The 13050-nt window shown below is 30.6% G+C and overlaps 1 protein-coding gene across 2 annotated transcripts in view; it reads right to left on the bottom strand.

The window, feature by feature from the left end:
• The window catches only part of LOC127714136 (interaptin-like), a 38619-nt gene extending 33876 nt beyond the window's left edge, over positions 1-4743 (bottom strand). For both annotated transcript variants that reach the window (XM_052220134.1, XM_052220136.1), the window contains exons 1-2: positions 4654-4743; positions 371-493 (exon numbers count right to left, since the gene is read on the bottom strand). In XM_052220134.1, coding sequence (XP_052076094.1) covers positions 371-493; positions 4654-4664 — 134 coding nt within the window. In that variant the 5' untranslated portion in view covers positions 4665-4743. The remainder of the gene's footprint in view (positions 1-370; positions 494-4653) is intronic.
• Positions 4744-13050: the final 8307 nt, after the last annotated feature.

The following is a 13050-nucleotide window of genomic DNA, read 5'->3' as shown; positions in this document are numbered from 1 at the left end:
TGTCTCCAAGTGCGGGATTTTCATGTTGCTTTTAAGATCCATTGTTGGCTTTGGACAGTTTTCTGCTCTTTGGTCGGGTTGTTGTCTCTTTGACAGATTCCCCGTTTCTATTGTCAATTCTGCATGTTCGATGCACAGTAGATCTAATCAAACAATTTAAGTTAAAAAGAATACACCTTTACTGGGTAGTTTGTTTGGGTTACTGGCTTTACTCCTTTAATGGTTAAGTATATTTACTTTCATAAAAGAAAGGTGTTTTGTTAAACATATTTTTATTTCATTTTCAAAGATTATACAACCATGAAATAACAGACAATGCAGCAAATGGATAAATATTGACTGTGTATTCTTTGTGATTGATAATCCTTACCTTTCGGAAAGATCAGTATATTCTTGTCTCATTTTTTCTATGTTTTTCAATGCTTCAGTGAGTTCAGATCTCAAGCTAATATTTTCTTTCTCAGTATCTGATCTACTTCCAACTGAAGAATAGCTGAAAAAGATTAAATAAATGTAAGAACAGTTGATTCTCATTTGGTAAATGAAAGTCATTTTATAAAATAAGATTTAAACTACAATAAACAAAAGGAGCCTGGTTTGCCATGCAGGCATGTCTAAAAAATCTATGAAAAGATTAACTGTATTGTCATTTGACAAAAAAGTAATTTGCTTGAAGAGTTTGTAACTATTTTTAATTGTAAAACATTTATAAGATGGGTGGAAATTCATATTAAAGGAAGATAACCTTATACATGTTTAATATTGTCACTGTTTTGTCTGTACCATTAATTGATCTCCCTTTTGATAAGTGGTTTTCTTACTTTTTATGAAACAGAGAAAAAATACAATGGAATATTTTTAATACACGTTATTTGCTTTCTACTAACAGAAACGTTCTCTGGCAATTGGCTGAAGTTTACACCATTTGATGAGTTTAAAATGGCTTACGTGAATACAAGTTGATATTTAAATATTTTTACCCATGAATAGTAGCAAGCATACTTCAACTCTTTTTTTTATATTGACATGCATTTATTAAATATTAAAAAAGTGCGAGAGTTTAACTCAAAATCTGTTCAAGGTTTTAAAAAGTTTCTCAATCATTGTTATCACCCATACTAAAGGCACTTATTCTTTAAAGTCGTAATAAGACCTACTTAACTGGTGATGTAAAAGTTGACACTTCAAAACATTAACATTTATTTCATTGATTGATTGTTTGTTGCTTAATGTACAGTGGGGAATATGTAATGAATGTTCAGGGCGTGATCAAATTAATATACATTCAATAAGTAGGTCATATAATAGTGGCCGTCTTGAATGAAAATCGGGGATACCTGAACTGGCACTGGAAAACGATGATGTATTGGATAGGGACAGTAATTTTGTCTTGCAACAGCCAAGTGCCAAATTCAAATCATGACCAGCTCTGTTAAAATACTTTGCAAAGCTGCTTGCTTCTCATACAAAGCAAGATATGTTTATCACTTCTGACCACCACAACCCGTTTTGGTTTTAATGGGAAGAAGATTTGCATTCTTGTTTTAAATCTATCTCCTTTATTTATTGTATTCCGGATGTCGTCAGATGTTATGACCAAACATTTGGTCTGGTGAATCTAAAAGGGTATCATATGTTATAGACTGTAAGGCATGATAAGTTGAGATCCTCACTTCATTAAAGCATCATAAATGTTATTCTCCCTCTGACCAGATATAAATCATCGAATAAATGGTTTTGAACTTCAATAATAAAAATCTCACTTTTCTTGCAAAAACAATGTGCCTCTTTTCCACATATTCAAATCCGTGATCCCTTCATTCTCCTGTTCATAGACATGTATATTAGCTGACCTCAAATTATGTGGAAGGAACAATATATGTAACTTGTTGAATGACACTTAATTGAATACTTATATAAAAAACATATTTCAATAGCTGACTTAATCATGATACAGTCATAAAGAAAAACATTAGAACAAGTATACTGAATCAAAGTTAGTTTTTAACTTAAAAATACTGTGCCACCCTGACTTTCATTTCTGTAATAAAAAAAAACAAAAACAAATATATTAAATGTATCTTAAACTGTCAGTATATGTAAAATATGCTAAATATTCAAAGTCAATAGATAATGACTGAGGGGTTGGGGTCAAATTATCTCCATGGACATGAGATGAGTTATTGTTAATTCATCTGCACACCAGCTATCATTGACCTACCACTATATTTTCCTCTTAAACTGACCTTATTACAAACTAATACATTTTTGAAGCTGCTTACACTGTTGGTAGAAACAGAACACCTAAGTCTCGCTTTTTAGATTTTTTCGAGACGAAACAAAAACGGTCATTTAGCGCATATAACTCTTATAAAGAGTGAACCCACTATTTTACAAGAAACAATATGTTATTGTCTGTGTTTCTGTTTTTTTTTTCTATAAATTTTAGAAGTGAATCAATTGAAAAAAATTGACGATTTTTCCCAAAACAGCCTATAGCTGCAATGTGAATTGTCCATCATTTGTTTGCCATGATTGAAATCTCAGTTTTGGGGTATTTCCTACCTGTTATCAAATGTATATTTAATCTCTTAAGGATTTTAACTTCATTTAACTTATAATGAGTTAGATAACTTGTAATGTTAGTCAATATAAAAAATAATAGGACGTTCATCAGTAAAGAGGTTACCATTATCATAACAGTCATAATTACCATCGGTATAATAATCTGTAATAATTTCTTTGCAGACACTCAATAGACTTTTTTTTAAATATTGGTCAGCTTGCCTTTGTTGACGTTTTGATTTGATATTAAACTTTGTAATTGACTGGCTTTCCAACTGATTTGATCGAACCCCACTGATGAGTATTGTGAAGACAAAAGGTCTGTCTGGAATACTTAATTATCAATCTGGTATCTTGAATGAGTTTTTTTTCACTCTGTATGCGTTACTGCCACTGAATTTTTTAACAATCATAATTAAAATAAAATTTAATGTATCCCTGCCAGTTCCTGCAGCCTTATCATGAATAGTCTGAGCTAACATTCTATCAAATGATATGAACCAGAACAAAACACACAGTAGTTTTGCCAAAAATTGATCAAGCTGAACAAAACAATAACTTTATCTGTATTTCATCATGCTTATCTGATAAAAACCAGATTCATATCTAAAGCCATTTTTAAAAATGTTAGGACAAATACAATTTCGTAAATTGGTTAACTGGAATGACATAAAAATTCTCTATAAATAATACAGAATTTTCAAATTTCACAAGAGACATTTACCAGCCACAATTTACTGTTCTAGGATTTCAATGTTCTTAGTTTTTTCATTTGTTACTAAAAAGTATGACCATACCAAAGTGTTTCTCAAATTTTATCATAGACATGCATAATATAATGGTGAAAGAATTTTTCCACATGCAGAAATTTACTAAAAAGTGTTAGTTCATTTGCAGCTTTTTAGGGAGGTTTTATCAAGTTCAGGATTGTCCTAAAAATCTTCCTTTTTGGCAAAATAAGTTTATGAATAAAACCTTTTCACTAATTATTTGTCAATTTAATAATTTCTGAACCAATTGTTTAAAAATAATATTCAAAATGTGGTTGCCGATGATCTCAGTAAATGATTGATTAAGTTAAAATGTCATTATCAATATAGGGTCTCAGGATGAATGAACAGGACCTTTTTTATAAAAACTTTTACTACATGCATATTTTTCCACCTTTAGAAATGCTTGTTTAAGTTGTTTACAATGTTCTTGATTAAAAGTTTTTTTTTATTAATGTTTGCTTCCAATTGATTCAGAAATGGATAAATCCATTATTTGAGCATTAATTTGGTAATTATATGATGTAATCATGAATGTGGAGGCACTAGATGAAAATTTGGTTTATCGAATATTAGAGTTTCAAAAGGCATGACTTTTCTATCAACTGATTATGCAATTAGAGTAAGCTTTCCACAATTATTGGTAATTAGTATTGTAATACTGTTCAAAATTGTTATACAGCAGTGGTGATAATGTCACATGGACAATGTTTATACATTAGAAGTCCACAATCATTTTAGAATTTTGCAAATTGCTGAATCTAGAAACTTAATTAACAGGGTTGTCTATGTGGAAGGTTTATGACTTTTGATGCTTTAACTAAGACCTTAATTAACTAGTACATGTCTTCAGTACTTCTTAATCACGAATGAAAACCTGACCAAAAATGTCAAACTTTCATGGCCCCATTCAAATACCATCATGGTTTGGTTAACCAGAACATCCATCTCCCCGATGATCATGGAATATCTTTCACTTTTTGGGCCACATTACATTATTCTTGTCCTTGTTTATGACTATCAGATAATGTAACTTTAAATAAAAGTTTTCCCTTACATAAGCAACAGAGCAGGTCCCACCATTGGAATAGGAACAGATCATCTTTCAGGCCAAGCACTTGAATTTGCACCAAGTGTTTGGCTGAGTTAATGTGGATGAAAATTTGGTTTTTTATGTTGCATATTGTGATTAGACGATTGTCATTTTTTTTTATCATTGTATTGGCTGTCTTTCTTCTACTCTTTTTATTGCAACTTCGGTATCTTTTTACCTGTTATTTCTTAAACCATATTCATAAATCATATTACATATGCTTACTTTTTTTCCATTTCATATATTGCTTCTTTCAAAGATTCGTTGTGTTCTTTCAATTTTCTGTTGTTTTTCTGTTCTTGAAGTAATTCATTTCTATCCCTAAAAAATAGCATTGCATATCTATAGACTCATTTTTGATAACACTATTGTCTGTCTACCTTCGAGCACAACAAAATATAAGTAATTATAAAATTAATGTAATAATATTAATGTTAAACAAATCATGTTAAATGTTAGAATTGTGTAAATAGAGTAATTATGTTAAAAACATGCTTGTGCACATGCAACAGTTAATTGTTGCACTTATTTTAATTATTTCATTAAAAAAAATTGATGAACTATATGCTGTCTTTTAAATACAACTTGTCAAAGACAAAGCATCGAAACTAACAAAAAACTTAACAAAATCGAAATCATGCTCTTTTTAAAATAATTTCATAAAATTAATAATGAAAACAAAATTATTTGCCCATATAGGACACAATCCCTCAACTACACTTTTATATTTTTCATGTTTAGTGAGCAAGGTAATAGTAGACAAAACCCTTTTTTGGCATATTATAAAGCTCACACCATAATGTATATGTTTACTAATTTTCAGGTTAATATGACCACAACTTTCTAGTAAACTACCGTAAACCAATACTTTGGATTGTGAAATCAGGGTCCAAACCAAATTTGGTATATAATTTTAAAAAATCACATGATAATAAACAGGTGTTCTTAGTTTCAAGTTAAGTTATCACAACTTCATGGCTACATGTAAATATCATAAACCAAACTTTAAACTATACAGGAGGGACAGACAATGGAATAAAGGAACAGACATTATATAAAATAGTTTTACTAAATCTTGCATGTTAATCTTTCTTATTTCACAAATGAAGTCAAACATCATATTTTCAACATTTCGTTCTTTATACCTATTCTTTAAAAACATATTGTGGATGTTCTTTGTTTCATTCGACAGTAAACAAAATGATTTAATTTGGAAGTGAATAAGAAAATATCCATATGTGTACTGCAGTTCACAAGAAAAATCCATACTATACTCAAATCCTTACTAAAGTGGCCATTCTATTTCTAATTTATGTATTAGATATAGCCCGAATGGATGTATCTAATTAACACCAAGATATTATTATCAATGCCTAAGGATAATTTTCAATAATTAAGGAGGGTTTTTTTCACGGATATGACAGTATGTTATCAAAAAGCATGATAAATGCAGAGTATCCAATTTCATTTCACGACATTTTGGTGTAAGTAAATATACATTTATTTATTTTCTTTTTGTTAAATTATCTACCTGGAAGAAATATCTGTTCTTTGTTGTTCCATCTCTTTCAATTTTTCATTAATTTCATTGAAACGCTTGGTACCCTGCTGGTGGTCATTTTCTCTTTCCTTTAAACGCTTTTTTAAATTATGTATTTTCTCATCAGCTTTCTGCTTTTGTTTTTTCAAACACTTCTGTAACTGAGCTATCTCAAATTGATGTTTCTCACTATCATTCTTAATACCTAATACAATGGATTCTGCATCATTTTTTTCTTTCCTACATCTGTCTAACATACGTATGTGATACTCTAAAGCATCATTAGCATCTTTGAGTGCAATCTTCTGCTCTTCATCTCTGTAGAATGACATTCAATATAAGATTGTTAAGCAGCTAAGCATATATATTAATCAAAACTGAAGGTGTATTATGAGAAAACTGACTTAAGCCATATATTATTAACATGCAAAGAGAAAGTTGAACACTCAAACAAGTTTTAAGGAAAAGCTAAAAGTTTTATCTTTGGTGCATTTGAAAGTTTGGTATAAATAACTTATATTAATAAAAAAATCACATAAAATAAATGTTCTCAGACTATGTATTAAACAGCTAGGTGAGGGTCGTTAAGAAAGGGCGTCATCCAGAATTCTAACAAAAAAAAAAAACATTCTATCCCAGATCCCGAAAAAATAATCATTAATTCCAGAGTTCCAATAAGGAAAAGCCCAAATTCCCACGAAAATAAAGGCCCAATCTCGAATTCCCCAAAAAATAAAGGCCCAATCTCGAATTCCAACAAAAAAAGGCCCAATCTCGATTTCCCACAAAAATGAAGGCCCAATCTCTAATTCCCACAAAATTAAAGGCCCAATCTCGAATTCCCACGCAAAAAAAGGACCAATCTCGAATTCCCACAAAAATAAAGGCCTAATCTAGAAGTCCCACAAATACAAAGGCCCAATCTCGAATTTCCACAAAACTAAAGGCCTAATCCCGATGTCCAACAAAAGGTCCTTCCACCCCTCCAAGGTGCTACAAAATATAATTTCAGATATTCTAAGAAGTGAAGGAGACAATGATTTTTCATCAAAATGCGGCATATAGAAAATTTTTTTTTTACCAAAAGCAAGTCAAGCTATAAATATTTGGCCTTCTGATATTGATATGATATGTCATAGTAATATTTATAACTGGTAAACAAGTTCTTGATCCAGGAAAAAAAAAATCAAAGCATTGTCAGTGCTGTGATCCAGCCATTTTCGTAGCTAGGGGCAGGCTTACATGTTTTTTGATCTTATTTTAAATCAAATCTGTTCACTGATGAAAAGACTGGAAAAGTTATGTGCATACTTTAAGATTATATTCTCAGGTATCGCGATGAACAAAAAAAAAACAACTTTATATACCAGTCTTGCATTAAATTCAAAAATATATTTAGATTTTTTATCAGTTGATAAAACTAGCTTGTATTTCTTACTTTACTTTTAAATGATTGCTTTGGGGAGTATTTCTTTTCTAAATCATAGGTTACACATGTTACAGCATACATTTTTTCTAACTCATCTCAAGATCATTTATTGATTTTTGATAAAAAAAATTTATTACACTGAAAAAATAATGGTTTGATTTCATTTCCATAATCTTACTAAAATAATCTTATTCAATTGCCAAACGATGGAACATTTCTCAATCATGATACAAATTCTTTTGATATTGCAAATTTTAGTAGGGGGCTTATTTTTAATATGATCTATTTTTTTCAAATTAACAATTAAATAATTTTGGCATGATTGGAATAAGATATCTTCAAAGGAAGGTGTTGTCTATTTTTTTTTATTGAAGTTTGACTTAGTAACTTCCTGCCAGAAAGCATAGGACCAGGGACAAAATGATTGTTGGTTTCCCCTAACCAGGGCAGATCTATTTTAAACCGTCGGTTCGTTTATTTCTTTCGACTTAATGAAAAAAAAATAGATGGCCGTGTCTTGTTCTGATCCAGCAATGTTAACAAACATTTGTTCATATTTAATGTTGCTTTGGATGATTGAGGCATGTAGGTTCAGGTTATAAGCCTACTTTTGACCTCTTCTTTTCGAATGTCAGTCTAATTGTTTCCGGTAGATTTTCAGATATTGATTGGGTTTTCAGTAGGGTTTTCTTAGATTGACAAGTATTTAATTGTTGCTTTTGTCAAGCATTCTCCTTTCAAAATATTTCACTAGTATCTATTTATGGTTCTTTTCAGCATATTTTTCCATTTGTATTTTGAAGGCGGATTTTCTAGTATATCTTTTGGATTTGGCAAACTATATTTATTTAAGATTTTTCCTATTCTGTAACAAATAGTCTAAACCCTTTATTCCGTAATGAACAAATTCTGTAATATTTATTCCAGTGGAAATAATATCAGAGGATATTCTTCTGTTTGGAACTTATATCATGAACATGACGAAGGAAGTTTTATTTCATGACAATGTACACAATGCTTGAATTGCATTCACCGACCTATAAAATTAAACTAATCTTATTGTTAAAAGGAGTATGAAAATCCTAACGTGGCACTTGTAATGTAATTCCATATAATACATTAGGTAATGAACAATAAAGTTGGACAACTAATAAAGGCAAAGGCAAAATAATTTGAACATTTTCACGGATACCATGATAATGGTTTTATCTGGATGAAAAAAAGATGTGCCTCATATAGCAACCTTACAACACATAAAAAGCAAATATATCCAGAGTTCAACATACAGTCCTGAACAATAGACGGTGATGTTTTACACACAATATTTGAAGCTCTAAATCATTAAATGTCTAGAAATGCCATGGAACAGGCACATTAAAATGTGACATGGTTAAATTTGTTTTGACAAGTATACAGTTTTTTAAAATATAAAAATAAGATGCGGTATGATTGATAATGAGACAAATCTCCACAAGAGACCAAATGAAACAGAAATTAAGAAATTTAGGTCATCTGTGAAAGGGTAAGCACTATACTAACCTTTTCTGGATTTCTAAGATGAGTTTTTTCTGATTCTGAATTATGTTCTCGTAATTTCTGGTTTCATCTTGATCTGGTGTTTTTCTGTAATTAAGCCATTTTTTAAAATATAATTATAACTTGGTTCAAGATATTAATCAAAGATCAACAAGCTGTAAATGTTAGAGTCAGAAACCTCATCAGATGTTACACTTGTTTTTGTTTCAAGTGTTTCTGTACATTAAATACATGTAGCATGGTCACCGTGTTCATGGTATATCTTTGGAAATCTCCGACAGCATTGGAAATTTTCCAAATCCTAATATTTGGTTTTGAGCACCATTGATAAGAAATTCATTTGTTGTCATCTCCAACCAAATGATTCAAATCTTGTTGTTTTGACTAAAAACAATTAAGGTTGGCGTATGATATGGACACTTTTCTATTGTTGAAGATCTTATATTGACCTCAAGATGACTTTTTATTTTTCTTGTTTATTTCTATGGCTGCTGTCTCATTGATGACATGTGTACTCCATCTGGATGTGTAGTCCCTAATATCTGTATCCTTTACTTTAAGGGCTTTCTTTATCTTAAAAATAACACTTTTTCTGCAAAAGTCTCATTAAAATGATTGTACTATTAAATTTTCATGTAATTTGGTGATTTCTTTAGTATGTACATCGTTTATATTTGTAATCAGTATTGTATTGCCGAATTCTTTCATTTTCCACTGTTATTCTTTAAATTTTTGTACCCCGTTATTATCTATTCTTTATATTTTTTGCTCATTTTTCTCTATTCATTATTTTTTTTGCCTTTATTCTCTATACTGTAAACCACATTCAGACCCTAATATATGTAAAATAAATGTAGGTCACATATCATCTAAAAACAGTCCTTGAATTCAAAATCAGAAAGTATAAATAGCAGAGTAATAGACTTTTTGTAATACCCTCCAAAATGTGTCCTTACCGTCCGTACACAAGTTTGTGTATATCACTCCCACTATAACTATTAATCTTAAACTTAGTTGGAAACATAAGTCAAAGAAGCCTGAAATGTAGGTCAGCATGACCCATTGTTGGGGGTCTGTTAATATATCTTTGATGCATCCTTTTACACATGTATATATACAAGTCTAAGTTGAAAACGACGTTCAAACCTATGATTGCGTTGGATAAAAACCGCAATTTTTATACATGTGCATGCAAAACAAATTTATTGGTATAGGGGTCTAAATACAGCACAAACATTTGACTAACAGGTCGAACAACTGATGTTCTTAAACCCTGCTGACTGCCATTGGCGATTGCCAAATAAACGGATCACAAGATGTAACAAAATAGATCTTTAAAAATTAGTAATATAATACCAACCAGATGTAACAAAATGGATCTTAACTATTAATTTAATACCAAACAGAAACAATAAACTTGCGAAAAAGATGGTATACCGCAAACAAAAGGTGCAAAAAGTAGTACACCATATCCGGATGTTGACAATTAATGTCTCTTCAATGATGTTAGGAATCGAAAGGTATTTGGAAGGCCATATAATTCTCCTCAATATAGAATCGACTCTTGAATTTTGAAGAGTCGAAATAGGATGAACGGATCATATAAGCCCGAAAGCAAATATAATACAAGCCCAAACGAAAAAATATAAACAAGTCTAAATTGAAAACAACGTTCAAACCTATGATTGCGTTGGATAAAAACAGCAATTTATATGCGTGTGCATGCAAATAAATTTCTTGGTAGAGGGGTCTAAATACAGCACAAACAACATTTTCTTAAAGACCAAAAAAATGAAAAGGTATATTTTAACAAAACGCATTTGACACCTTAAACCCTGCTGACTGCTATTAGCGATAGCCAAATCAACGGATCTTAACTATTAATTTAATACTAAACAGAAAACAATAAAATTGCGAAAAAGATGGTATACCGCAAACAAAAGGTGCAAAATTTAGTACACCATATCCGGATTTCGACAATTAATGTCTTTTCAATGATGTTAGGAATCGAAACGGTATTTGGAAGGCCATATAATTTACCACAATTTAGAATAGACTCTTGAGTTTGAAGAGTCGAAGTAGGATGAACGGATCATATAAGCCCGAAAGCAAATATAATACAAGCCCAAACGAAAAAATATAAACAAGTCTAAATTGAAAACAACGTTCAAACCTATGATTGCGTTGGATAAAAACCGCAATTTATATGCGTGTGCATGCAAATAAATTTCTTGGTAGAGGGGTCTAAATACAGCACAAACAACATTTTCTTAAAGACCAAAAAGTGAAAAAGTATATTTTAACAAAACGTATTTGGCTAGCAGGTCGAACAACGGATGTTCTTAAACCTGCTGACTGCCATTGGCTATTGCCAAATAAACGGATCATTAGATGTTACAAAATGGATCTTAACTAATAATTTAATACCATTCGGAAAACAATAAACTTGCGGAAAAGATGGTATGCTGCAAACAAAAGGTGCAAAAATTAGTACACCACACCCCGGATTTCGACAATTAATGTCTCTTCAGTGATGTTAGGAATCGAAACGGTATTTGGAAGGCCATATAATTCACCTCAATTAAGGATAGACTCTTCAATTTTGAAGAGTCGAAATAGGATGAACAGATCATATAAGCCTGAAGGCAAATATAATACAAGCCCAAACGAAAAAATGTAAACAAGTCTAAATTGAAAAAAAACGTTCAAACCTATTATTGTGTTGGATAAAAACCGCAATTTTTATGCGTGTACATGCAGATAAATTTCTTGGTAGAGAGGTCTAAATACAGCACATACAACATTTTCCAAAAGACCAAAAAAGTGAAAAAAGTATATTTAAAAAAAAACGCATATATATAAGGAAACGCATGGATAATTTGCTCCATTATTCTTTGTTGATTGTTTATAAAAACATCAGCAACAAACCTGAAAGTAAATTAGCAGCTAAATGTTTTGATCAACAATCACCAAACGATTTTTTTTTTGGTGTAGATCCTGGTGATCACTTCTGCCAACTACAGTTTCTGTCTGTTTCTTTTCTTTCCAATATAACAAAAAGGAAATTTTAGGGCAATTCTCCTATAGGAAGTTAGTTTATTTTGATTATCATTGCTGATAACTGTTTGACTTTTACAGTTTCTGCATATCTATCATATGTCATTTATCTTTATTTAAGGGTAATAACTCCTGATGGAGTAAAATGATGGTATTACTCATTTTGCCAATTTTGTAAATATTTTACTATTGATTATTTTTTATGTTAACATTTTTGTCTTTCTAATTTGTCCATCTAATACTGGTATATAATACCTTCTATTATTACAGATGTATTCATGATTTTAGTGTAATATTCATACTGGGTTTTATGTCGTACTTGTTGCACATGTTTTGGACAGGGTCAGAGGCGAAAGACATCAGATCCATTGCTGTATTTTAACAGATACAGATGTTAACATTCACTATTGGTTGGATTCTTGGGGGAAAATATTAAGCTTGGTAATGCGGTAGTGATTATTCGGCCTTTCCCAAACCTTCGAAATGCGATTAAAAATCAATAAAGGTAAAAATATAGAATATCCATCTCAAATCAATTAATTGATATTGATTCATCATCGGTAAATATCTAGGAATATGCAATAACAGTCTGACGGTACTAAAACCTCTACATGACTTTGGACAATCTACTGAAAGTCCAATCAACAGAAAATAAACATTTTGACAATTGTTTGAGAAATTTCTTTCTTATTATTATGTTTTCGGAATTGAAAACCTTTTTCTCTGTCTCAAATTAAGGAGACAATTGAAATTATACATAATCAGAATAAACGCTTCATAAAATCAATAAGTAATCAATAATCAACAATATTAAACCAAAGATCGCTTTTTTTATTATGAAATATAAAGTAGCCACATGTCTTCCTGCACTTTACAAAAGACGGAATGTTTATACATGAATACGTCAGGGAAAAAATAAATATAAAAAACTAACCTGAGGAAGTTCATCTTTGTTTATTTAGCAAAAGTAATATCCTAACGTTTTATTTGAAGTAAGAAAGAAGTATTTGTATCCATAGCTGTCCTCCATTCAGTACTTACAATTGCAACAATATAGGTT

This window comes from Mytilus californianus, unplaced genomic scaffold, assembly GCF_021869535.1.
Source record: "Mytilus californianus isolate M0D057914Y unplaced genomic scaffold, xbMytCali1.0.p SCAF_9, whole genome shotgun sequence".
Taxonomy (NCBI): Eukaryota; Metazoa; Mollusca; class Bivalvia; order Mytilida; family Mytilidae; genus Mytilus; species Mytilus californianus.
This window is presented reverse-complemented; position numbering and strand designations above follow the sequence as displayed.